Here is a 26,622-nt window from a genome sequence, read left to right on the forward strand (position 1 = left end):
TTAGATTTGACAAATAGGCATCTAGTTTTACTACGCTTTTATTAGCTTGGCCTGTAAGTATGTAACGGAATCTTTGAACTCGATTTTTAGCCATTTTGAATGGTTAGACCTGTGCTCCGACAGTCTCAGTTTGGAGCTTGTATATATACGAGATATTAAGAAAACTTCGATAGTGTGATTCAGAATAGGTACTCGTGGCGCCATCTATTGACGAGTAGCGGAAGTCGCCACATTCATGCAATTTGATACTTAGTGGTTATTGCCGCTTATAGATTTTTTTATTTAATTCCCCGCGGATAAGCCTTTAGCCACAGATGCATTACTACCTTGAGGACAGTAAATATGGTTTAACACCAAAATTATATCTTATTTTAGCATCATAGTCAAATGTATCATTAATCAAATAGATCTGCTAACTGAACCTTTTTGACCTTCATTTATCTATTTAATGAAAATCTTGACCCCTCACTATATTTTTTATGCTTTCTTCATCAACAACTTCACTATCCCACTGCTGGGCATAGCCACCTCGTTAAGAAAATTAGTGATTTTCACATAATGATTCCGTCATCGTCAAGGGATAATTAATTTCCATTAAAACATTTGTCTGAAGTTTCTACGATAAATTTGGCACACAAATTGGAGCAATGTTTTTTTTGTTAGAAAGAGATTTTAAAATTAACCTGAATATTGGCGAGAATAAATGCAAGAGTGTGTTCACATTTGTCATCGTGCTTTTGATTAAGACCCAAAGAAAATATAGGGCACGAAATTGAGGGAATTAAAAAATTGTAATGTTACAGCTTGCTGTCTTCGTGACTTTACGTAGATTTAAGGAGACAGAATAGAAATATATGAATGTCTAGAGCTATTTTATGAAGAATAAATGAATAAATATGAAGCGCGTGCAAACCTACACAAACCAAGACAAACACTCTTTCCACACGTTTGAATTCGTGAAGGTTTGTTGTAGTTTCTCAAGCATGTGTACGCGGCATCTGAATTTATATGGAGTGGAGTTTATGAGACGACAGGATATATAATTTGATTCAATAAAGAATGTAATACAAAATGACACCTTTTGTATATCTCACTTACGCATCACATATAACAAGCGAGGGGTAAATATAGAGTCGAGAGATTTTTGATCACAACTTCTATTGGAACGAATCACACTTGTAATGTAGAAATTTCCTTACAAACCTTAGAAATCATTACGATAAATATTGTAGGTACAGTTACCATCAGACTAAATCGTTCCGAGCTGAACCATTGATAAGGGTTTAACTGGAATCCGGCTATTTGTATACGAAATGAGATCTGCTGACATGGTATTCAGGTATTGATAGCAATAGACTCCATGTTGATAGCAATAGAGATTAGTATTGATACATCTGTTGACGGTTCTAGGTAACTCCCTCTCGAAATGGATTAGCATTTTGCGATATAGTCATTTGGATAATACAAATGTTACTTTTAAGAAACGGTTTGTATTCAAATTAGGTTCTATGTGTTCTTGGTAAGAGTTGATAGTGTTTAAACATTTTTGTTTGCTATATGTATGTTTCAAAAGCTCTCTTAAGCCATTACTATCATACTATCTAAGCCATCCTACTGTTAATTGGAACACAAGTGTTTAGTGCAAGTATTAAATAATGCAGGCTAAGCAGAGAGCATAGGGTTCCAAAATCTACTCTCGTCCAAGAATCTACATAATGAATGTATATTTCTACTAGCTGACCCGGCAAACGTTGTGTTGCCATGTAAATAAAAAAATGTTAAGGGTGAACAACCCTTATCACTTAGGGGTATGAAAAATAGATAGTAGCCGATTCTCAGACCCACTGAATATGCATATAAAATTTGGTGAAAACTGGTAAAGCCGTTTCGGAGGAGTACGGTAACTAACATTGTGACAGGAGAGTTTTATATATAAAAAGAAGATTTTATAGGTAAAATTACGTATACACTAGGTATCTGCGAGACAGTAGCCACTTAAAATCATATGGAATGCATGCTTGTTTGCTACTTATTTATTTATTACTTTCAATATTATAGAAAAAATATTTAAGGTACTACTGCTATTTAAATATCATAAATTTAAATAGCAGCACATCTTATTAGGATGCGAATATCTAAGGCCCTAGTTCACGAGAGAAAGTAATAAAAATATTTAACCAAATCTGCTAATAAGCTAACTGCACTTAAAATTAATTTCCAATCAAAAGTAAACCATAAGTAGGTTAATTAATGTCTAATCGTTGATTCAAACTCAGTATTATAGAGTTAGTAACTAAATAGAGTCTTAATACAAGAAATAATTATATATTGTCTGGTTATCTCAAAATCAATAGTTTCATCGGTCAAATATTATCTATTCTCTTCCTTTCGCTTTAATCATTTGAGAAAGAGAAGAACCTCTAAGAAAGTTGTACTTATTATGAACCTAAAATAAAAATAATTCGCCAAGTACGAGTCGAACTCGCACATGGAGGCATCCGTACCACCAAATCTTCATTATTTTTTACTTATGTATGTATATTCATTTTATTATTTCCAACAATACTTAGTTATATGACACAATAGATGGCATTGGGGTAATGATGAATGGTACGTAAACAACGTATAATAAAATTAAAATAACTATATTAAAATAGGTTTTATGACTCTTATTTGTAAACGGATTGTAAAAATTTTAACCGCCTTCCTAATACGGCTTAACAGTTAGATCGAAAAATGCACAAAAAATACAGGTTTGTTGTATGGAGTCCCCCTTTAATATTTAATTTTATTTTATTTTTAGTATTTGTTGTTATAGCGGCCACCGTTATGCATCCTCTGTAAAAAAATATAGGGTCTATCTACTACGGTTCCGGAGATATAGCCCTGTGACAGACGGATAGACAGCGAAGTCTTAGTAATAGGGTTCCGTTTTTATACTCTTTGGCTACGGAACCCTGAAAAGACGATTAGAAGTCTACACAATTCATCATTTACGTTTCGAATAGGAATGTAACGTATACCTACGTGCTGGAAACGTCCTTGCGCTGCGGCCGACGCACCGCAGACCGCGTATTGTTTGTATCATAACAGATTATGTTTTGAGGTCGGTCATCAGTATTACTAGGAGTTTGATCTTCAACTTTATCTGATCTGATCTTGCTGGTGCAGCAGAATAAAGATCGACTTCGACGGCACCACCGCCACATCTATTTCTAATAACAGCGGTGTTAAGCGCTGCTGTGTTCTAGTTTGAAAGGTGGGGTAAGTGAAACATTTTTTCCGAGGTGTTTTAGCTTAGTACTCAGAAGCAGTGGGGCATTTGTGTCCGACCTAAGATAGGAATGTAATCCTATCTGGGCTATCCTTTTTATATCACTTATATTTCATCTGAATACCAACTGAACTTTGGACTCCAACGGCACTGTCACATCCATTTCTGCATAATAAAAATATTGTTAAGCGCTGCTGTTTCGATCTTAAGAGTGTGACAATTGAGATATACTTATATAACGCGTCCCAACGTAGTCCTCAGGAGTAATAACGCATCTGTTACCAAACTCAGGTAGATTTTTAATCTTATCTGGGGTCGACTACGGACGTGGACTGCATGCTCATTGGCTACTTAATATTATGAGAAAGGTTTACTGGAAAGCCTGTCAAGTATGGGACAGGGAAAGAATCAAAATAATGATGATTTCGTGTGTATGTGGTAGAACCACATGTGGTTCGACTCCGGCACCACCACCGCCACACCTTTCTGCCTTATTACAGTAGTGCTAAGCGCTGCTGTGTTCTGGTTTGAAGGGTGTGGTACGAGACATGCTTTTCCGAAGCGTTCCAGCTTAGTCCTCAGGAGTAGCGGCGCATCTGTGGCCGACGTCAGGTAGGAATATCTATGGGCGAATAGATGTCTATGGGCGGCAGTAGCCACTTACCATCAGATGGACTGCAGGCTCGTCTGCTACTCCTATATTACATAAAAAAAATGTTAACGTAAATTACAACACAGATTTCTTATACCTAAAAGGATGAAACACAAACAGAATATCGCTATCTTTGGAAATTTCATACAAATGATATGCAGAATGTTAAGGAAGTATTTAAAGTAACTAAATTTATTTTTGTACCGCATAATGTCTTCCTGCGGCCTCGTGGTATCCTTGTTTGTGGAATTTCCTTTTGACTTACTGTTGAGTCATTGTACAATTTTGATAATAAGTCATTGGTATAGCATTGTAATGTAAATTGAGTAATTAAATTTGGGTTTGAAGGTTTGTTGTGAATATGTTTGAGAAATTAGGTATTTAATTTTTAAGGTTCCGTATAGCAAAGATTAACTTATTCAATATCTGTATAACTGTAGATGTATTTTTTTTTGTATAATATAGAAGTAGCAGGCGAGCATGCAGTCCACCTGATGGTAAGTGTCTACTGCCCCCCATGAACATCTGTAATCAACCCCAGATAGGATTAAATATTCCTACCTAAGGTCGGCCGCAGATGCGCCGCTACCCCTGAGGACTAAGCTGGAACGCCTCGGAAAAGTCTGTCTCCCTTACCACACCCTTCAAACTGGAACACAGCAGCACCTTTCAATGTTTAGTATGTTTAGTATGAATAAATTGTCAAAAGTCGATCTTTTATAAGGTAGGCAACATTTTGGGTAGATTTACTATGAACAGCGGGCATTAATGTGACTTCAACCAACTCACGGTAAACGTGGATTTCAGAAATCCTCTTTCTGTATTAATTAAAAAAATCAACATCGAATTATCACACTACAAAAAGCGACATCTAACGTAGCAATACGGTACGTGATAGCTTTTTCCGCCCGCCCAAAGCACGCCAAGCTAAAGCGCATCTTCACGTAACTCAGGAACTTACTACTAGATGTCGTTGGGTATGTCGTGTGATAATTTCTAGTAATACTACTGTATATTACGCTTCATAGGAATAATTGAATGCTGTATCCAAAAATCGAAACGGATATATTTTACGTAAAAACAGTAAATCAAGTCAATTTTGTCTAAACACATACCATTTCTCATACCTCTCGTTCTTTCTGTATAATGTATGAGCTGGAAATATAAACAAAAATGGTCATATTGATTTTATTTTTTATCGGAACAAGTAATACCTTTGTCCTTAAGGGTACCCTTTTGTGGTACGACTGCAGCGGCCCCACCACCACTGTAATATTTGTCTGGTAAAAGCAGTTAAGTCGTACAGTTTTACACGAAGTGTCTTACTTTAGTCTTCAGGGATAGAAATGCATATGTGGTCGAGTTCAGTAATCTAATCTCATTTGGGGTTAATTACAGATGTCCGTGAAAAACCTACGCTTCTAAAAGTTTTTTTTTTACCTGATGGCTACCTGATGGAAAACAGTCACCGTCGCCTATAGAAATTTGCAACACCAGAGGAGTCGCCAATGCATCCCGTTTTTTGAATGAGAGCTCTTTTTACACCCCTCTTGAAGATCCCCATGTCATAGTTCTGAGGGAATACCTCAGGAGGAAGTTCATTCCACATTTTGCACGTACGCGGCGAAAAAAGTTCTAGTTTCATAATTATATAAAATGTTTTTTAGCGTGACAGCGAAGTCTAATATAATAACCCACACTCGGCCAGCATGATGTAATATGCCTCAAACTCCTCTCACTATAAGAGGAGAGTCGTTCCCAACAGTAGAACGGTAATGGGTAGGCTATGACAACAGACATCCTAAGCGTAGACAACTTATCATAAGATCGATTGCACGATCATTTCGCACTTAATTTTCATAAAAAATAACTTAAAGTACTAAATAAAACCCTACATTATCACACCTTGACGCATGACAGCACTTTTCTTCAATTCTTATTATTAACCATTTTAGGTTTTACATATTCCATAAAATAATTTACGATATTCGGCCGCATATTATTATAATAAGGTGTAAAAATGAACGTAAAGGTTACTTGGTAAACTGCAATCGAAATTGAGGTTTTTGGTATAATAAATTATCATAATGATAAGTGTCTGCTTTCGTCGAGTTCGCTTACTGATAATATTATATTATCAACATACGCCGTGAATTTTTTAACTGGGCGTGGATGGGCAGCCGAAAGTATACTTTTTTTTTATAATATAAGAGTAGCAGACGAGCATGCAGTCCACCTGATGGCAAGTGGCTTTTGCCGCCCATGGACATCTGCAATCAACCACAGATAGGATTAGATATTCCTGCCTAAGGTCGGCCACAGATGCGCCCTGAGGACTAAGCTGGAACGCCTCGGAAAAGTCTGTCTCCCTTACCACACCCTTCAAACCGGAACACAGCAGCGCCTAACACTGCTGTTATTAGGTAGAAATAGGTGTGGCGGTGGTGCCGCCGGAGTCGAACCACAAAGGGATCTACCACCTTCAAGCTATACTAGCGAAAAATGGTCATAGGACTTACAGGGTCAATTTTGATGAAAATTAAGTTGTATAATTTCATTGGAAAAATTGTTTTCCTACCCCATAATCAAATCAATTCATTTTGGAAGAAACACTTTTATAGCGTAAGGCGATTCTTGCATTGTGTAAGAGTCACTAGCGGTGACCCATCCAACTCCTGACCGCGTCCGATGCTTTTTACACGTCACGTTACGTTTTGATCTACAAATAGCGAGCCTGCGAACTGATTTAATATTATGTTAAAAATAGAAATAAATACAATAGCTAAGATTGATCTTAAAGGTGCTTGAAATCTTTGCGATTCCTAAGGCACCGCCGCCACACCCATCTCTGCCTGTGTCTCACCAATTAAGTGCTGCCGTCTTCTTAGTAGGATGTCGTAAGAGGGAAACGTGAGACATTTCAATTTTGTCCTCTACGTATTTGTGGCCGACTTCTGGTTCTCTTATCCTATCTTGAGTTGATTATAGAATCTAGTGGAGGCAATTACCATTTACCATCAGTTGGACTGCATGAGCGTTTGCTGCTTCAATCTTAAATATAAAAAATATAATAATAAGGTATAATTTGTTATTTTTTCAGACGCGCGGTGAACACAGCATGAGCGGAGTCACGTGACAGATGGCGTCGGACGCGCGCCCGCGCTCGCCGCAAGATGGCGTCCGGAGACGACGCGACTTCACCAGGTCCCCTGTATTTACCGCTTTTATATCTTTCTTATTTGATAAGATACTCACAATTAATCAGTATATGTTAATATAATAATTATGCTTAAGGCAAACAGACGGACGGAATGCAAAATATAAAGGCATACAGATACATATATCCATGCACGCACACATGCATGCTCGCATGTGTGTGTTAATAAAATGTATGATGCATTCATAACACACACCAATACACGACAATAAAAAGCGCGTGAACGGATAGTAATACCTATTATGTTTTATTTTTTTTGCCCGTTGTTCAGTACAAATTTATAAGTTTTTAGTATTATAATAATAGTGTAGTTATATTTATTCCTTTATTTTAATAATGTTTAGTAGCAAAAAGCCCCGTTAAATAATTTTAGGAAAGTTTTGTTATACCTATACCTACGACATAGGCTCGAACATGTTCGCTTGTGTGTTCGCTCATTATCGCCCATGTGTTACCTCACTAATAAATAAACAAATGAGAACCAATAAATGTAAGTAAATAGATTCCATCTTAAACGAAATATAGTACCTTGCACTTTGTACTTTAAACAAATGAAATAAACTGTAGCTGTAACATTTAATTATATGGATAACAAACAAGACAACAATACGGTAAACAAACACCTAATTCCACAAATAAATGGATTAAGATTATTTTACATAAATATAAATTTGGCCAAAGATAGAGTGATGCGCGTGCGCAATCATATGATCTGATTACCAAGACTAAACATTTCAAAGTGCTCCAAATTGAAAATAGTTTCTTAGAGTTCTAGCTATGAGAAATCTTCAATGATCTGTTACCGATCATTGTTGATCTGCGTCTCTTGTTAGTTAACCTGCATGATTAATATGTCTGCTTGTTTATTTGTTGTCTTCTATTTGGTTTGTAGCAGTTGCAAGACATCTGGTGATAATGATTAATGGACCGTTAGGACCTTCTCGGCAACTTGGCACACTCGGCGAAACTGTTTGCGGGTTAAATGAAAATGAAATTGTTTTAACGGCTCCAGAAATTTCTTGTTTCAATGTATTTACTTTTAATATGTATATATTATGATCAGTCAAAACTGGTTCGCGATAAAAATCAAAATCATGAATTTTAATAAATATAAGATATAGTGAAACTTTGTCCTCTGCAACAAGATATGAGATGTAAACATTGCTACGAGGTCAACTGTATCGCCAAATTGCCAACGTTCGCCTATTTATATTCGAGGCGTCTTCCGTCTGTCTGTCTGCCACCTGCTGTCCTTACGCTGAGCGCTCGCAAATTCCTGCACTTGAACGCAAATACGCTTAGTTTACCCTGTCACGAGGCCGACACGAAATCTTTTCAAAGCTTAGATATATGTCTTCTTAGTTAGCGTAATGGCTCTTCAAAGAAAAGCGTAGATACGAATCATCTGTTCAGATATAACTCTTCGTCGGTCGCGGGGAATCCTCCCGGAATTCAGCGGCGAGTCGCGGGGGAAACTCTCTCGCTCTAAATCGGTCGCACTCGCTGCTCGTCCGTTCGGCGAGTTACACGTTGCACGCTAAATATATCGCCGTTTGCGCAGGTCGCCGTACGTGACGCTGGGCGCGGTACGGTACACCGTCCGCCGTGCACCGCCGCCGCGCGCCTGCCCCTGCCGCTGCTGCTCCGAGGAGGCGGTGGCGGCGTGCCTCGGCCGCGCCAAGCCCGACCGCCGCACGCTGGAGCGCTTTCAACGCCGGCTGGGCCGCGGCACGCGCGACGAGGGCACCTCGCGCCACCAGCGCTTGAAACAGTTCACCGAGCGCCTTATGCCGCGTGCCAGCGCCACGCCGACGCCACCGCCGCCGCCGCCGCCACCGCCTCCGCACTCGGCACCCGTATTGCCGCCTGTACCACCGCCCCGTCTGCGTCACCGTCACAGCCCACCCCGAGGTGTGTCTGTCGATAGATACGACGAGTTTGACGCCAACAATATTACACTAGTCCGCGTTGAACCTCGATCAATCGTCGGGTCTTACGCACAAAAGACTATCCCATACCGGAGTGCATCGTTCTCACAAGGTGATTTCGCACCGGATAAGTATTATCGTGGTAAACAAAGTTCCATATTCGATTTCGGTAAACGCGCTGCAGAACGTGCCGGATGCGTTAAGCGTCGCGAAGACTCTGCGAGTGTTACTGAAGAAAACGTAACTGAAGGTGGATCAGTAGCGTCGGTCGACTCGGCGGTCGGTTCCGATGAGGGGCTACTGGCGCACGCGTCTCCGGCGCCTCGATCGCCGCCTCCCGACGCGCCACACAAACAGCTCGGTGCTCGTTCGTTGACGCACCCGCTGCCGCGTCGCGTGCCTCCAGTGCGGGAGGAGGGTCCGGCCGAAGCCGGTGGAAGTTTGCCGGCTTTAATGCCGCCGCGTGTTCTTCATGAATTACGTGAAGAAAGTGACGGTTCACAAGCTGATAGTGCGCAAGCGCATAGTGAAGGCACCTCTCCCCTTGAACCTGCCCAACCTTTTACGTTTCCGCCTCTTCCTGCACCTCCCTCAAATGCGTGTGTAAATGTGGACTGTGAATGCGCTACTTTTCCAGTTCGTAAAGATACGCCTAGTGAAGACGAGGAATCAGTTCAAATAATTGTGCCTGTGTATGAGTGTATAGTGAAACAGTGGTCGAAAGAACAGCCTGAGGAAGTGCTGCGATCGGATGCTGCTTCTGATGGATCACTAGATCGGGATAAAGAGGATGAAACGATAACAAGTGAACAAGTGGCTAATTTATTAGCTGCAGTACAAAATCCTTGTTCACCAGTACCTGTAAGTGCTAGAGAGCGACGCCGACCTTTAGATAAAACTAAGAGACGGAAAGGCATCTATATAACAACAGCTAGTGACGACGGTGGCGAAGATGATATTTCAGTTCCAGTGAACGGTTGCAATCGAGAAAGTAGTGACGTTTCTCTTCAAGATATGCGTCTTTCGACCGAAACTCGTACTTCTTCTTTACTTGGAGATAAATCAGATGATTCATGCACCAATGGACCTCCAAGTCCTAGTCAGGGATCGACTCCGAATTGGTCTCGAGGCGAAGAATTAAGAGCAAGGCGGGCAAGATTTTCCCAACAAAGCTCTGATGAAAGAGACGAAGAAACATACCGAGTTCGGCGAAAGTATGGCGTTACATCCCGTGGCGACTCGCCATCAGAGGCGGAGAGCGATTCATGTTCGAGAGATAGAACTGCTTCTCCATCTCCTTTTAGCCCATCTGATACCTCGGATGTTGAAGCGAAACGCCAACAGTTGACACGTGGACCTTTTGGTAAAAATCTGGAGGCCCCGACGAGTAAATCCGTTGAAGGTGGCCGCAGAAGTTTCTCAGAAGCAACCGTACCCTCTCGTAAGATAAGCGCTGGTGCAGCACCAACTGTTAGTTCACGACCTCGTGGCCCAACGCACGTTCGGGCAACATCATCGCCGTCGAAACTTGCGGGAGTGAAACCAGGAGCTGATCTACTGGCTGAGCTTCTTCGGGGAAGTTCCGAAGCTCTGTCAAATTCCACCACATTCGACAACGTCATCCTAACGCTGCATCAACACAACGTGAGTACATACATTGTTTCATACCGATTTCATTCAGCGCAACAAAGTAAAGTAATCTAGTTCAGAATTTCGTTATGATGTTTATTTTAGCAGAAAATAGCCTTAATATAAACGAGCTTGTATTATTGCCAAAGTTTACACAGATTTATTCACTAGAAATTTTTCGCACGTCAGTGATGTTCGCTGGTGGAAAATAATTTCGGTTACGGTTCTTAATCCGCGATCAAATTCAGGGTCGGTGCGAGTAAATACAGTACTCGTATTCCCCAGTATTTGTGGGGCCAATGTCGTATGAATCACTACACAGCTGTACCAGAAACATTAAAAATCTTAAGGGCAATTGTGTTTATTAATATATCCCCGTCAGTGAACTTAGTTTGCACGATGAGCAAATTTTCGTGGAATTCATTAAACTGAATGCTTTTCTTTATTTCGCCGGAATCGTAAACGGTTTAGAATTTGGTCTTGAAGTTTTCCGTGGAACGGATATATGCTGCATTAACGATGTTATTGAGAACTGTTATAATTATAATTAATTGTGTAATTAGGGTCGAGATCATATATACAACTTCGATTTCCAATGTAACTAGGTTATCAATTAAGTTTTATTAATTGGCATTTATGTTTAATTATCTTTACTTGATGTAAATAAATTAATTTATACGAGTATTTACATTATCTGCAGCGGCTACTTTAAAGAATAGATGTGATAGAAGTAGCTAACTAGCTTGCAGTTTAAAGTTTAGTGGTTATTGTAGTTTGGGACATCAGATAAACTGAAATTAATCATAGATGTGTTGCTATTCCGAGGGTTTAGGATGTATTATGTAGGCATGCACGATTTATGATACCTGACAAATAAGTCGCACATACACTATTTCAATTAGGCAAATGTATGAAATTACATTGTTAAGGTTATTTTAACAAACCATTTTTTAATATTACTAAAAACTTTTGTGTTTTGAGCCTATGTGCACTGCACACCCTTTAATACACACATACCAGAATCAAATTTTACTTCCATGGACAATTATGAAGGAGGCATGGTCTTCCGAAATCATAGATACGTTGCCATTCCAGAAGACTTGATCGCTTCATATGCAAGTTAATTAAATTTTAATGCAACATAAGAAACATTGTATTATTAAATTCTTAACAGCCAAACGTCAATTTGAAATACGATTATAAATGTAGCATTTCCTGCGTCATTATTCAAAACTTATTTAATATTCAAACATATTTGGACACGGATGAACGATCAAAAACACTTGACTGGGACTTATTTGCATGAAATATTAAAAATAATTTGATGGCTAATGAACTGAAATATCTCATACTTTCACCTCAATTAACGAGAAGGCATTTAAAAACATACACCTCATTAAACCGAAACGGTATTCATACATAATTTATTTAAATTTATAATTTGTGCGGTCGCCTTGACACGTAATTCGGCAGCCATGTTGTGGCAATATTTCACGGAATTTAATACAGGTACTCGTATATATACCACGTTAAGAGACTAAATATTTACCGCTTCCCATATTTAACACTAGTTGGTTGAACTTTTCGTGGTTCGACAGTGGCGACACCACCAAATCTATTTCTTCCTTAGAGCAGCTGTAAAATGCTGCATTGTTCTGGTTCAAAAGCAGTTATGATGCTACAATGAAGGCATCATACAATTTTCGGGTCTCATAGAACTCCTCTTTACTCGAGGAATTTTCAAAAGTCTACTACCAACAATAAATGTTTTGCCTCTGGACGCGGAGGCTCTAGTATACTTGAGACGTTACAAGTTATTCCTTGTTAGTAGACCGGTTTTGACGTAGTAGAACTCTTTGTATTTCGTAGTCACAATAGCTTCACCTACATTTTTTTAAAGGGTTCTAAATTCGCGTTTAATTATGGAGCGTTTGAAATAAGTACCTCGTCTTAATTCTCGTATTGGTAACAAATTAATCGTTCCTTAGCAGTTACGGCCACTCATCAACAAATAATTTTCTATCTGTTACCCGCAACTTCGTACGCGCAAATCATAATCCTTTCTTAGTGGGTGTCTAACTGGCTACATTATAAAAGTGTCCTGAAAACCTATTGTTCATTCATGATTTCATCTTCAGAGCCTATGCACTTGATAATTCAGAAAGTTTATATATATGTACATTACACCGACTAAGTAAAAAGATCGCAGGATAATACATTCCATTCCATTCGGTTGTATTGGATCGGATGGATTGGAAAAACCCCGAATCATTTTCCCAAACACTTGGAAGCAAAGAAAGCTTTACAGCGCCAATAACTCCATCGGCACGGGTTGGTATATTTCGTAAAACTGCAGTATACGTACAGTCAGCTTCTAAAGTAGTTGAACAGGTTAAGGTTTCAACAATACCCATACCACCTAAGCGTTCACAAATACCTGAACACCCATAGCATCATAATTATAATTATAACACTAATGCGTTAAAAGTAGCTAACACCGTATGTGCAAAATGGCTAATTCTTTTGACACTGTAGTATGCATCTTCTTTTGAAACTTTACGACATTCATCTAATTGTGTTGCTAGTTGTGTTCAGCTACTCATGAACACTTGGGTGTATAGGTATTTTGAAACCTTAATCTGTTAAACTACTTATGGAGGTGACTGTACATGCAGTAGTATATGTACGACCGCTGTAAGTCTTGTACGATTGGGATCGATGAATCATTAGGTCAAGAAACTATGCAATCTTTATTTAGAGCTGATCATAAGTGTATGCGAGATGATGAAAAAGGCATTAAGTCCACCTGCTGTTAAATGCCTTATTGTACCTTCTGCTTTAGAAGTTATTCATTCTTTTAGGAATTAGTACACCACTTTAGTTCTCATGGGAAGCTATACTTCTGTGAGTAGCTAAGCCAGGTTAGGTCTAAAAGTCTTGGTTATGACCATAGCACGTCTACTAATTAGAAGTTGGCCGAACCCTTTGTGGTTTCACGCTGAGTTTCCACCGCCATACGGATTTGTATTAAATAACAGTAGCATTAAGCACTCTTGTATTCTTCTTAGCAACAAAATTGCTTATTTTATGCGCATTTTTTTTTTTATATAAAAGGAGTATCATTAAAACACGTTGTCCATTTGATGATAAGTGGCTACTGACGCCGATTGGAATAGTATACACTTGCCCCACATTTGAAACCCGAACACAGTAGCAATTTGGCTAGACAAAGAACGTATCCTTGCGTTGTTCCTCATATATTTTTTTATCATTTAAACATTCAACTAATTAAATGAATGTTTTATGAGAAAAACGACTTTTTTCAGTATACACGTTTAGACAATTGTATCTAGGTAGCCAAATCCACTTCTTTGATGATTTTCTCTCCACCAACGTCACAAAGCAATCCATTCAAATCGTATAAGATGTGCAAACATTTACGCTTACAGCAGCTCCGAATCGATAAATCCACGTAATGGCGTTGAGTTTAGTTCAGTACGATTATGCAACGGGTTGCACTCGCGTGGAAAATTCTGACGCCATTTTGTTTTAGCTTGGGTTTTTATTTGCCTTACAGAAAACGAGGTTTTAAAGATCTTTTGTGACGAAATGAACAAACATGCAGCTTATGATTTACAAGATGTAGCGAAAGCGTTTACAGTCCACTTGATGGTAAGTTGTCACTGCTGCCCAAGGATATGACCGTATCCATATAAAAGAGGAGTTCTAACTGAAGCCCAGATGAATCACAGATGCTTTGCCACACGCAAGAGCAAATTTGGTCTCCTTATATGTGAGTCAGCTAACATCTACAGCCTCCCACCGAAGAACAGAATAACTCCATGGAAAAAATAGGTCTGGAGGTACCTCCCCAGTTGAAGATTCTGGTTCTATCATTTTTTACATTTACTATTTGACATTAGATGGACGTTGCTGCATGGTATTTTTTTACTTAAATAGTTCACATAGCATTGAGGTGCAATTGGTTGCAGATGTCAATTTGCGGCAGTGGCTATTTACCATAAGACGGACTGAAGCCCAGTTGATAGTTTCGTCCAAAATTTTGGTCTGCTTTTTCATGTCCAATTAATGATATTAATTAGTCAAAGTTTATTTATAAAGCTTATTCATATAGTTAAAGTTTGTTCGAAAAATTGAATTCGACAGTATTATCATGAAAATGTAATGACAAACTGTCCAATCCTTTTCTTTTCTTTTTAAAAGACCTGATTCTACGATTACGGAAATTTTGATCCCTGATTTTAGATGTCCACTGAGGACAATAACTGCTTCAAATCTGTTGTACTACATAACTAATTAATCAGAAAATACTTTGTATATTTTTTATCCCTGAAAAATAATTAAAAACGAATCTTTTAATGCTGCTTTGTGACAAAAATAATCATGACTATACCGATGTTTTATTTCAAAACAACCACAATACTGATTTAATTTCTAAAACCGGAGATGAGGGATGATTCACCCAATTACTCAAGATATTTGTTTTCACACTCTAATAATTTGAATATTTACTATAATAATATTTTGGAAACACACGCTAACTATTCCTGCAATTCCTGTGATAATTGCACGAAGTTTCCGAACAAATGAGTCAGTCTATGTATTCCAATCTGTGTTTATTTATTTTGCAAAGTGCTTTATTGCAATTTCCTGTGATTCAAATACTATTAAAACTAAAATATTTTTGACTAACTTAAAAATATCGTACATTATACATTTTCGAAATCGTACAAAGTTGTTAACAATAAATTGATTTATACCCGAGTGAAGAAAGTAATGTTTTTGGAGCGTATTTATGTGTGTTCGTATGTATGTAACATTTTTGGCGTACCTTGCACTATGAACGGCTTTACGGATTTTAACATAATATCTTAAATATAATGTTCTCGTGTCACAATGTTAGTTACCGTACTCCTCCGAAACGGCTTTACCGATTTTCACTAAATTTTATATGCATATTCAGTAGGTCTGAGAATCGGCGACTATCTATTTTTCATACCCCTAAGTGATAAGGGTTGTTCAACCTTAACATTAACATTTTATTTATATGGCAACATAACGTTTGCCGGGTCAGCTATTAATTATGTAGAATGTCGTTGGATCGTCTATATGATAATAATTTATTTTTGTTATAAAAAGAAGTATATTTCATAACAATTAATTTTTATTTATGCATTTACATTTCATGAAATCTTTATTATGTATATTATGAAAATAAATATCTATTTTCGAAAAAATATTACGTTATCCACTCTTTATCTTTTCGTGAAAATTATATTCAAATCGGTTCAGCTATATCAACAATTAGATTGTACACAGACAAATGAGATTTAAAATTCTGGATTTTTTGATATACTTCAAGGAGGAAAAAACTCTATGTGACATATTATTTTTAAATTTTTCTGTTTTCAAAGACGCGACTTCATAACTGAGTTCTAAAACTGGCCGTTTATTTTTGTAAACGGGCAGTCGATTAAAACTAATAGTCTGATGCGTCTCTTTATCTTTTCGTGAAAATTATATTCAAATCGGTTCAGCTATATCAACAATTAGATTGTACACAGACAAATGAGATTTAAAATTCTGGATTTTTTGATATACTTCAAGGAGGAAAAAACTCTATGTGACATATTATTTTTAAATTTTTCTGTTTTCAAAGACGCGACTTCATAACTGAGTTCTAAAACTGGCCGTTTATTTTTGTAAACGGGCAGTCGATTAAAACTAATAGTCTGATGCGTTCGAAGTTTGAACGCGGTTAGCAACGCCATCTTAATTTTTAGATTTGGCGCCATTTATATTTTTATCACCGTCTCTATCGACAAACACGGCAAAAATATAATTTGTTTCAATAAATAATGACCAAATTGTCGGATTTTTTTTATGTTTCTCGCTTACGTATTATTACAAATGTTCGATAGGTCAATATAATTTTTGAGTAAAATTCTTGAACATTGTTATACAGCATACATTTTTTATTCATACGTTCTCAACCCATTTCTTTTCCTCTAATGGACAAAGGTTTCTCAGAGTGAATGAGCTTTAGGTAGTAGCCCACCACGCTCACTAAGTACCTACAGATTGGTAGAACTCACACGCCCTTGAAAACATTTTTTAGGCGTATAGATTTCCTTATGAAGTTTTTCTTCTTTGAAGCAATGAAAATGAAATTTTAATACATACGTCACAGATTAGAAAAGATTACTCCTAACAAGAAAACGAGACCAGTTTTGACAAATGAAATTGTCACTGTCATCTTTTTTCGTGTTTGAAAAATATATAAAAAATGTATTTTTTAGATCATTTACAAATAAAACTATATTTCTCCGCACTTTTTCTTCGATTTCGTGTTTTTGCACCACTTAACTACACATGTTGGAATTGTTCCGCGTAAATTACACAATGACAGCCATTAAATGGCTGACACATTTGTCAACGGTTTAAGCCATTTAATGGCTTTCTTCAATTACAAGGCGGTGAGATATCTATACTTATCTATGACATCCGTGCATAACTTTGAAATATCAGAGGCAAATTCAGGTTTCGAATCTATGACTAGGCTATCACAGCTCAATCATCTATATTTAGTCCGATATAGTTTTCGTCTTCAAAGCGTTTTAAAATTGCCCTGAAGCAACTAGTATGGCCATTAATCTTAATTAATTTTTAAATGAGCTTAAAATAACTTTAACTTGGGTCATCATTTATCATCATTATCTATCATTACCTACTGATCGTTTTAATAAGTGATAAGGGTCAAAGGAAAACATGTTTAAAGTTTCCTTATCACGATTTTTTTGTATTTTTAAACCAAGTAATGATTACTTTACAATGTAACTATTAAATTATATATGCTCGTAACTTCAACGGTGAGATTCAGAATACGATTTTTTTAAGATGTTGAATATGTCATTATGTATGTTTATACGTATATTTTTTAACAATCCATGTGACTAATGAAAATATTCAATCAATTAGCTTTCACATTCTGCTAATGTTTAGAATTTTCAGCTTAATATTCGTTTAATATTTATATTTATACAATCAACTTATTTAAGCACAAAATCAAGTATATTTAATATCATCATATCCGTTACAATGATTGTTTTCTTCACGACACGTTCCACCAACACCCAAGGAAAACTCTCCGCATCTTTTCCCCGTATAAGGTAAACTGGTAACACGCCGATGTTGCCAGCAATTTATGGTGTCATTTATCTCGCCTGTATTGCCCACTTTCTTTATTAATTAACTGTGGACTGACATGTAAATTTGCAGCTATTTGACTGGTAAATTGGTAAATAAAGACGGGTATTACAATTTCAATATTGTTTTATAATTTTACGATTCACAGGCTACGCAAAAGACTTGTTGATTTATTATGTACATCATCATCATCATCATCAACCCATTACTGTCCCACTGCTGGGCACGGGTCTCCTCTCAGAATGAGAAGGTTTAGGCCATATCCCACCGCGCTGGCCAAGTGTTTATTGGTTGGTAGACTTGACATACCTTTGAGATTTTTTTTATTAATCTCTCAAATATGCAAGTTTCCTCACGGTGTTTTCCTTCACCGTCTAGCAAGTGATATTTAACTCCTAATACGCACATAACTTTAAAAAATCAGAGGTGCGTGCTAGGGATTTGAACCTCGGACCCTCGATCGAGAGGCCTAATTTCTTAACCTAGTGGCTTTCACTGCCTATTTTGTACATGTCTTACTTCAATAATGATATGACACTTTTCTCAATAATAATGAAAATTATTAAGGTTTAATGGTTATCAAATATGGTTATATTTTAACGTTCCCTGCCGAAACGGTAAATACGGGACCCTACAATAATATTAAAAAGTATTGTATAATTAGGACCCTATTACTAAGCCCCCGTTATCTGTTCGTCTTTCACAGGACTACATTTCTTGAACCGTAATAGATGGACACAAAAAAATACAGGTTTTATATTATCATGTTACAATACTAAAAATGAAATGTTTAAAAGTTATAGGTTGATATTCGTAGGATTGAAATTCGAACATTGCATATAGTTCTATAACTTCTACGATAATCTTATATATAAAATTCTCGTTTCACAATGTTACTTAACGTACTCCTCCGAAACGGCTTTACTGATTTTCCGATAAAAATAAATATACAATGTACAACAATAAAATGGCTCTAAAGAAAATTTCATCATCATCAACCCATTACTGTCCCACTGCTGGGCACGGGTCTCCACTCATAATGAGAAGGATTAGGCCATAGTCCACCACGCTGGTCAAGTGCGTATTAGTAGACTTCACATACCTTTGAGATTTTTTTTATAAATCTCTCAGGTATGCAGGGTTCCTCACGATGTTTTCCTTCTCCGTTTCAGCAAGTGATAATTGATTTCTAATACGCACATAACTTTGAGAAATCAGAGGTGCGTGCCTGGGATTTGAACTTCGGACCCCTCGATCGAGAGGCCGAGTTTCTTAACCACTAAGCTATCACTGCTGCATTTAAAAAAATATTAATTTAATTTAATTTTAAAGAAAATTTCGTAATGTGTTTTTAAATTATAAAATATATGCGAGTATTTCAATACATTTTTTGGTTTATTATTAAGCAAGGTCAGGAAGATATACTTATCTTTAAACTGCGTAATGTGCTATTTAATTTGTTAACACATCGCAATAATAATAGTCATAATTTGCGTGATTTGCCTTGAAATACTCGCTGTAAACTGTTATTTGTAGAAAATTCTAGGTATGGTTGAGGATGAGGATTTTAGAGATTTTTTTGTATTTTACGAATGAGTCATAAGTCACGAATCACTCGAAAAAATGCACCACGCGATAAATTTTGATAATAACAAATTTAATAGTTATTACTTTGATGATTAACATCTTTTAGCATCTATAAGAGCTATAAAATTTTTCATGACCCTCTCAATGTGAATAAAGATATTAACACCTTAGAGTGTGTCATCGTAAGCCCTAAAATTCTCAATAAAACTGCCATTTATCAAAAAATCTAGCGATCAAAGAATTTTTTGTATTTTTGTACATCATAATCATTCGAATTACTCACGAAGGACCATATGATAAAATAGTTAATCATGATAATTTTGATTTATTTAACAGGATGACTTAAATCTTTTAGCCGCTTAAAGCGCTATAAATCCCTAACTCATCCAACGTGTAAAGAGATCAACACAATATGTCATCGTAAGCCCTAAAGTATTCGATGAAAACTGTCATTTGTCTGAAAAACCTAGCGATCAAACGGCGAGGAGTGGGAATTTTAGCGTATTTTTTTCGAACAAAGAGAACGGTGAAGATGCTATTTTGGCGTCGAGCCAAAACGCGACCGACGCACCGTTTTCTGGTACATGTTTACGAAGCTAGCCCTGGTTTTACGGCTTCGCTTGCGGTTTTGGGCAGCTGAAATGATCACGATGTCTTTATTGAAGGTACTGATGACCCAAATGATTGTGTATTCCTAGTTAATTGTGACCTATTTATTTTAAACCAAGTTATGTGTCATTATTTTCTTCCCCGAATTTTATCCTCAATGACTAAATCATCCTTAAGAATTACTAAAATTGTTTATATCAGTCTCGTGTGACCTATTATAAGACAAATGACTACAACATTGTACGTACCGAAAGCGTTTTTTTTTAAATTGTTTGATCGAATTCATCTTGCATGTGTATTCTATGAAATTGTCCAAGAGCAACGTGACAAATCTCCCTGGAATAGCAAAATCAACCAAAATGTAATAAAAACAATATACTGTCTAGACTACAGACTACCTTCCTTTTGTATTACTAATCGACTATGTGTATTGGTTCGATAAATAAAATCAAGTGCAGAGACTATGGAGAGGTAATTATTATAGGAATGGCATTGCATCATTCTCTTCAAATATTTCTGGCGCCTGTACGAGCTATGCTTAGATGTTTTCCCTATTTAACTATTTATTTTGTTAATGCTTCCATGAATGGAATGCTTATTTATTTTTGATCATTTAATATTAATTAGATTTCGTAGAATTCATGCAATTAATTTTGCTTTCATGTTATTGTTCATCTTATAAAATTCTCGTGTCACAATTTTAGTTACCGTACTCCTCCGGTTTTTGGTGGTGAAAATTTGGTGAAAATCGGTAAAGCCGTTTGCTTTACCGATTTTCACCAAATTTTATATGCATATTCAGTAGGTCTGAAAATCGTCTACTATCTATTTTTCATATCTATTTTTATTTATATGGCAACACAACGTTTGCCAGGTCAGCTAGTTTTGATATAAGTACATCTTATATTAAATTTTTACTAGGTATTTATAGTAGTTCCGTTTAGTTCATGTTCAAAACATTTCAGTTTTATTTTCAAGACAAAAACTTCATATAGAACAATGATTCTATCTAAGTTTATCACAGATACGTTATCACTCGTCATACGCACGACTAAGGCCTCATGTAAGTCATCTGGCATCCACATCCTTCCACTGATACGCAAGAACTGCTTCTCGCTAGAAATGGTACGCTAGAAATGGCACGATGGTATCTCCCTGGTAAACTCCCACTAAATCTATATTTCTTTCCCATTTCAAAAGATAAACGCTTATTTAACTTTACTTTTACCTTACTTCATAGTATTGAATCAATAAATCTTAATATAGCTGCTATGAGCCACCCAATAAGAAATATAAACATCCTGTATAACAATTCAGGCAAAATGACGTGAGAATCGGAAGTTAGGTTAAGTTGCAAACTATATCAAACTACCAGGAAGCAATTACTGTGTATAGCTTCAAGGAAGCTCCCGTGTAATTAGTGGAATAGGGGAGTTTGTTCCGTAGCTATCAATATGAAGATTTAGTTGGCTGAATATTAATCGTATGTTCTCTTGCATCCAAGATATGAATGTATCGACAATTGCTATATTGTTGAATGAGAATTTATATTTCAATACGTGGTCCATAAAAACAGACTAATAATTGTACAGAAAACTTTTATGGAAAAGAATTGCGTTATGGAGTTTTTTTCGCGGTGTATTTTCATAAACAGAATGGTTATTGAAGTTCAAAAAGATTTCTGTAATGAATGTACTTTGGATAAAATATGTTTATTTTGATGAGTACAATACTAAACTGTTTTAGAAAGTATCATGTACGAGTATATGTTTAAGAACGTTTTCAAAGACTTCTATGTTAGCAAGATTGATAGAACTTTTCGTGAAATGACAAAGAAGTCACAATTATCATACTTATTTCTGTCTTAATGTTCAGTGCTGATGTATTCTAATTTCATGGGTGTGGTAAAGCATAGTAAAATATACGCAACAATTCTACATTACAACATTCTTTTTTATATAATACAGGAATAGTAACGAGTATGCAGTCCACCTGATGGTATGTGGCTACTGCCGTCCATGGACATCCTAAACAACCTCAGATAAGATTAGATATACCTGAGGTAGGCCACAGATGCACCTGAGGACTAAGCTGGAACGCCTCGGAAAAGTATGTCTCCCGTACCACATCCTTCAAACCAGAACACAGCAGCGCTTAACGCTACTGTTATGAGGCAGAAATAGGTAAATCGGTGGTGCCGCCGGAGACGAATTACAAAGGGTTCTACCACCTTCACAGATGCATTGGTTGCAGACTTCAAGTAACTAATTTAAACAAAACATACCAGCGCTACATTTTGCTACAGAAATAACACATTTAAGTGTCTACAAAGTACACCTAGCATTTCTGTCACAAATTATTCCTAATATAGAAATTCTCTTGAATTCTATAAACGCTTGCGACATAAACAAACACATTCCTTAGTACGGTGTTTTATTGGCGCATATTAATACGGTTTTAGCTGAAGATTAGACACCTGTTGATTTATTTATAGCCCTCGAATGTGGAACTCTAAATCAAAGCTAAGATGTTTGGATTTATCGCGGTCGAATCGCCGCTGCGTGGGGATATTTTTACTACTACACATTTGGCTAAGTTGTGCGTGGAAATACACGGGCGTCTGTTTGTGGAAGAGACGAAGCGTTTCAGGTTTGTTTGTTATTGGAAAATTCTGGCGTTTATTTTAAGGTGGTTGAACTTTACGGTTGATGGCAACGGCCCTTCGATGTACCTATTTTTAAAATTTAGCAACTGAGTTCGGTACTTGTTTGACATCTAAGAACCAAGTTACACTGCAGTGAAATAATCACATCGTCTCAGCGTGCTTGTTTGCCATATCTCAAGAAATATGCATGGAGAGTTTTATTAAAGACGAATGTATTGTAACAGTACGGTATTAAAACTGGATTCAATTGTTTTTTGTTTGCGAGGCACGTAAATGGCCATTAAATTACTTACGTTGTGCAATCTACATCGTCGCTATGAAACTTTGCGCATTGCTCCCATAATTGTAGTCTGTAAGGTCGTTTTTAAATCGTGTGAGTGCATTAGCTTGCCGATTCATTTATGCTAAGGTTTAGTAATAAAATAGAAACACGAATTTACTTTCAAGCTTTCAGATAAGACAGCGTAATTAAGTCTATGAAAATATGAATTCTTTGTTATGGCGTTGCTCGTCTACAGATACACGCGTATGTTTCCAAATCCTGTAGAGCTATGCCAAAACGTATCAGTGGCCCTTGCGATATCACGTTGGTAACCGCATCGGTTTTCATTATTTTTACAACCTTTTTTCTGGCCGCATTTCTGGATGAAGATAAAGATCAAAGACATCACGGATTGGGAGTGTTAATCAAAATATTTTCTATTACGTTTGATGTGATGTGTAATATTTAATGGGGTGTTAATGTGTTTCGGATAAGTGTCCACTTCAATGTTCAGGATTGCGGAAAGTGTTCCGCTAATTGGAAATTATATATATTTACAGCTGAAGGTTGTCAGTTACGTCTATTTAGAATTGAGAGAAAATTGCAAATGTGACTATTGACACTACAAACACTACAGATTATATTTTTACGTCTGTTTAAAATTGGGATTTTATTTCGAAATTGAGTTTTCTGATACTATGTATTAATTATTTTGTGTAAGCCTTATGCTTTAGGACTTACATTATTCTTATGATAATACAGGTATGGGGCGTAGTATTATGGCTATGTAATATACTACTACAAATACGTCCGTTGTAGTATTAATAAACCATTTAGACTAATGAATACAATTATTTCAATATTCTAGTATACTCTTTGATTTCTCAAATGATGACAGAGATACATTACCTACTTGGAGAATAATAAGTACTATTAGCCACAGTTTTCATCTTATGTAAATTAGTTTTATATTAACCAAGAATTTTTCAAGACGAGAATACAAATACCCAGATACGGAATATAAATCCCCCTGAACAGGGAACGAACCTGGAACCCGCGTGTCTGATCAACATGGTGACCGCTATGCCACGCGGTCACACCAATGAATTGAGATTATTCGATGTGAACAAACAAAAACGTGGGATGAACTTGTAATAGTTTAAAATAACACCGATTCCCGCGAACAATGAGTCAACGAGATATAAATATTACATTTAACAAGTAGGATGTCAACCAACGGCTTTTTCGGTGACGATGTTTTTACACTTGACATTTATTTTGGCCCACTTTAAAATTGGTTTACAACGTAACGCAAAATTGACGTCAAACGGGACGTACTTACACGTTATAACGTCAAATATGACGTTACTTCATTCACGTTCGGAAATGAAACGGAAAAAGCGCTGTTAACACCTGCCTAATACACGCGACTTGCCAATTATATTCTATTTATATATAACTGGAGCTTATGTAATATACGTGGTTTATTTTTCTTTTGTAGAGTATATCCCGGTGACATAGCAGTCACAAAACCGGTGTGATACACAAAGGGTTCTGGGTTCGATCCCTGGCTGGTAAATATTTAGATAGATCACTTACTTTAACTTAGATAATTTAGTAGTTTTTTGGTAGTTGGGTAGTTAAGCTCTCTGTGTACTCGCCTCTGCTCGTATCCATGAAGTTTACAAAGAATTTTAGATACATTAGTGATTATAACGCCACGTGTCGGTAAGGTTGGTAAGAAAGAGACCCATGAAGCATTTCAAATTAGTCCTCAGGTGTAGCGACGTATCAGTGGCCGACCTTAGATAGGTATTTAATTCTCTTTTTGATTTTTTTTTATAATATAGGAGTAGCAGACGAGGATGCAGTCCACCTGATGGTAAGTGGCTACTGCCGCCCATGGACATCTGTAATCAACCCCGGATAGGATTAGATATTCCTACCTGAGGTCGGCCACAGATGCGCCGCTACCCCTGAGAACGCTGGAATGCCTCGGAAAAGTCTGTCTCCCTTACGCTTCAAACCAGAACACAGCAGCGCCTAACACTGCTGTTATTAGGTAGAAATATGTATAGCGGTGGTGCCGCCGGAGTCGAACCACAAAGGGTTCTACCACCTTCAAAATTCTCTTTGTGATTATAAAATTAATGTATTTTAGACGTCAGTGGCCATTTACCTTTTCAATATCATGAAAAGTCAATTTTAAGCTATTATTTTGAAAGCTTCGAAACATCAGAATTAATAACATACATTTTTCCTCAACATCTAATCAAAAAGGGCTTAAAAAGCTCATCATGCTTCATGCTTTAAATATTCAGTGACCTATCAAACGGCACTCCAAAGGTCGAAGGTAAAAGTTTCACGAAGGTTTCTCCAAGAGCTAAGGTGACCAAACATAAGACATGCATTAAGACTGTCTTTTTTAAGTCTTATTTTTATATGTTATTTGATTTTGTTATAATAAATGTATCTTATTTTGTTACTAACTGTTTAAAACTACAAGTTTACAAAATAAAGGAAAGAAATTTTAACTTTTGGAATTGTAATTCAATTACGTGTACAACTTGTTTCTATAAAGAAAGTGATTTAAAACGACGTGGTTGTGATAATTCACATGACAGGACCACTGAAGTTGCACACACATTTTTGCCCCATAACAGCAATTTTAAGCGCTTATTTATGTTCCGTCTATCTGTAATTATCATCAGATAGAATTATAACAGAATTGTCAAGTGTTTGAGGTCAAAGATTTCAATTGAAAGGCAGTTGGCATTTACCATTAGATTGACAGCATGCTAATTTTGCTACCCCTTTCATATATTATAATAATTTAAATTGATTTTTTTATTGCTCATGCATATATAACATAATTATGATGTTACAAATAAGATAATCGGATATGCATGCACCCTGCTAGGGCATTGAAATGTAATAGGTACATATTAACTTATATTAATATCCGTCTTTGAATGTGTTTCTCATATATTACTAAATGTGATTATAATAACCGTATAATATTATCTATAATATAAAGATGAATCGCTATATCTGTTACTAAGAGCAAATTTCCAGAACAGCCGACCGGCAATTTTAATACTAAATGAGCCATGCGGCATACTTCTAATACGAGTACTGTTGCTATTCCAGAAGAAGCAACTACAACCGCAATGTTGGATATCCCACGAACAGTGGCTAAAATTACAGACATGAATAATGTCTAAAATAAACCACCATTTATTTCATCATTTCAATTCCTTACAATATTGGAAAACTGAGTTCATAGGTCAAATAGCAACACAGTTCTAGGCACTGTAATGAACTGACATATGGTTACAGAAAGCAGCTCGAATCAAACTTGCACCATTATTAGTCGAATGTCGCGCTTCACGGGTCTGTCAATTGTTGTGCCTTCCTGGAACCCCTCCAGTAACAATTAAACTTTATAGTGTGGTATTAAAGTTCAAATTGACTTTTAAGTTTTCTTTTTCTGTAATTTAATAAAATAATGAACTGAATAATTTGTATTAATTTTAAAATCCTACATCTGCACAATTATTGTTAGGCGGAAC

At 36.6% G+C, this 26,622-nt stretch overlaps 1 protein-coding gene across 4 annotated transcripts in view; it reads left to right on the forward strand.

Moving 5' to 3' along the window:
* LOC140745522 (rho guanine nucleotide exchange factor 17) overlaps positions 1–26,622 on the forward strand; it is a 160,058-nt gene that overhangs the window by 43,725 nt on the left and 89,711 nt on the right. For 3 of the 4 annotated variants that reach the window (XM_073077430.1, XM_073077429.1, XM_073077431.1), the window contains exons 2-3: positions 7,027–7,130; positions 8,705–10,715. In XM_073077430.1, coding sequence (XP_072933531.1) covers positions 7,066–7,130; positions 8,705–10,715 — 2,076 coding nt within the window. In that variant the 5' untranslated portion in view covers positions 7,027–7,065. Of the gene's footprint in view, positions 1–7,026; positions 7,138–8,704; positions 10,716–26,622 lie in introns of all 4 variants that reach the window. The other variant, XM_073077432.1, reaches the window with a different exon arrangement.

This window comes from Epargyreus clarus, unplaced genomic scaffold (assembly GCF_041222505.1).
Source record: "Epargyreus clarus isolate Ecla_fem2 unplaced genomic scaffold, WU_Ecla_fem_2.2 ptg000010l, whole genome shotgun sequence".
NCBI lineage: Eukaryota > Metazoa > Arthropoda > Insecta > Lepidoptera > Hesperiidae > Epargyreus > Epargyreus clarus.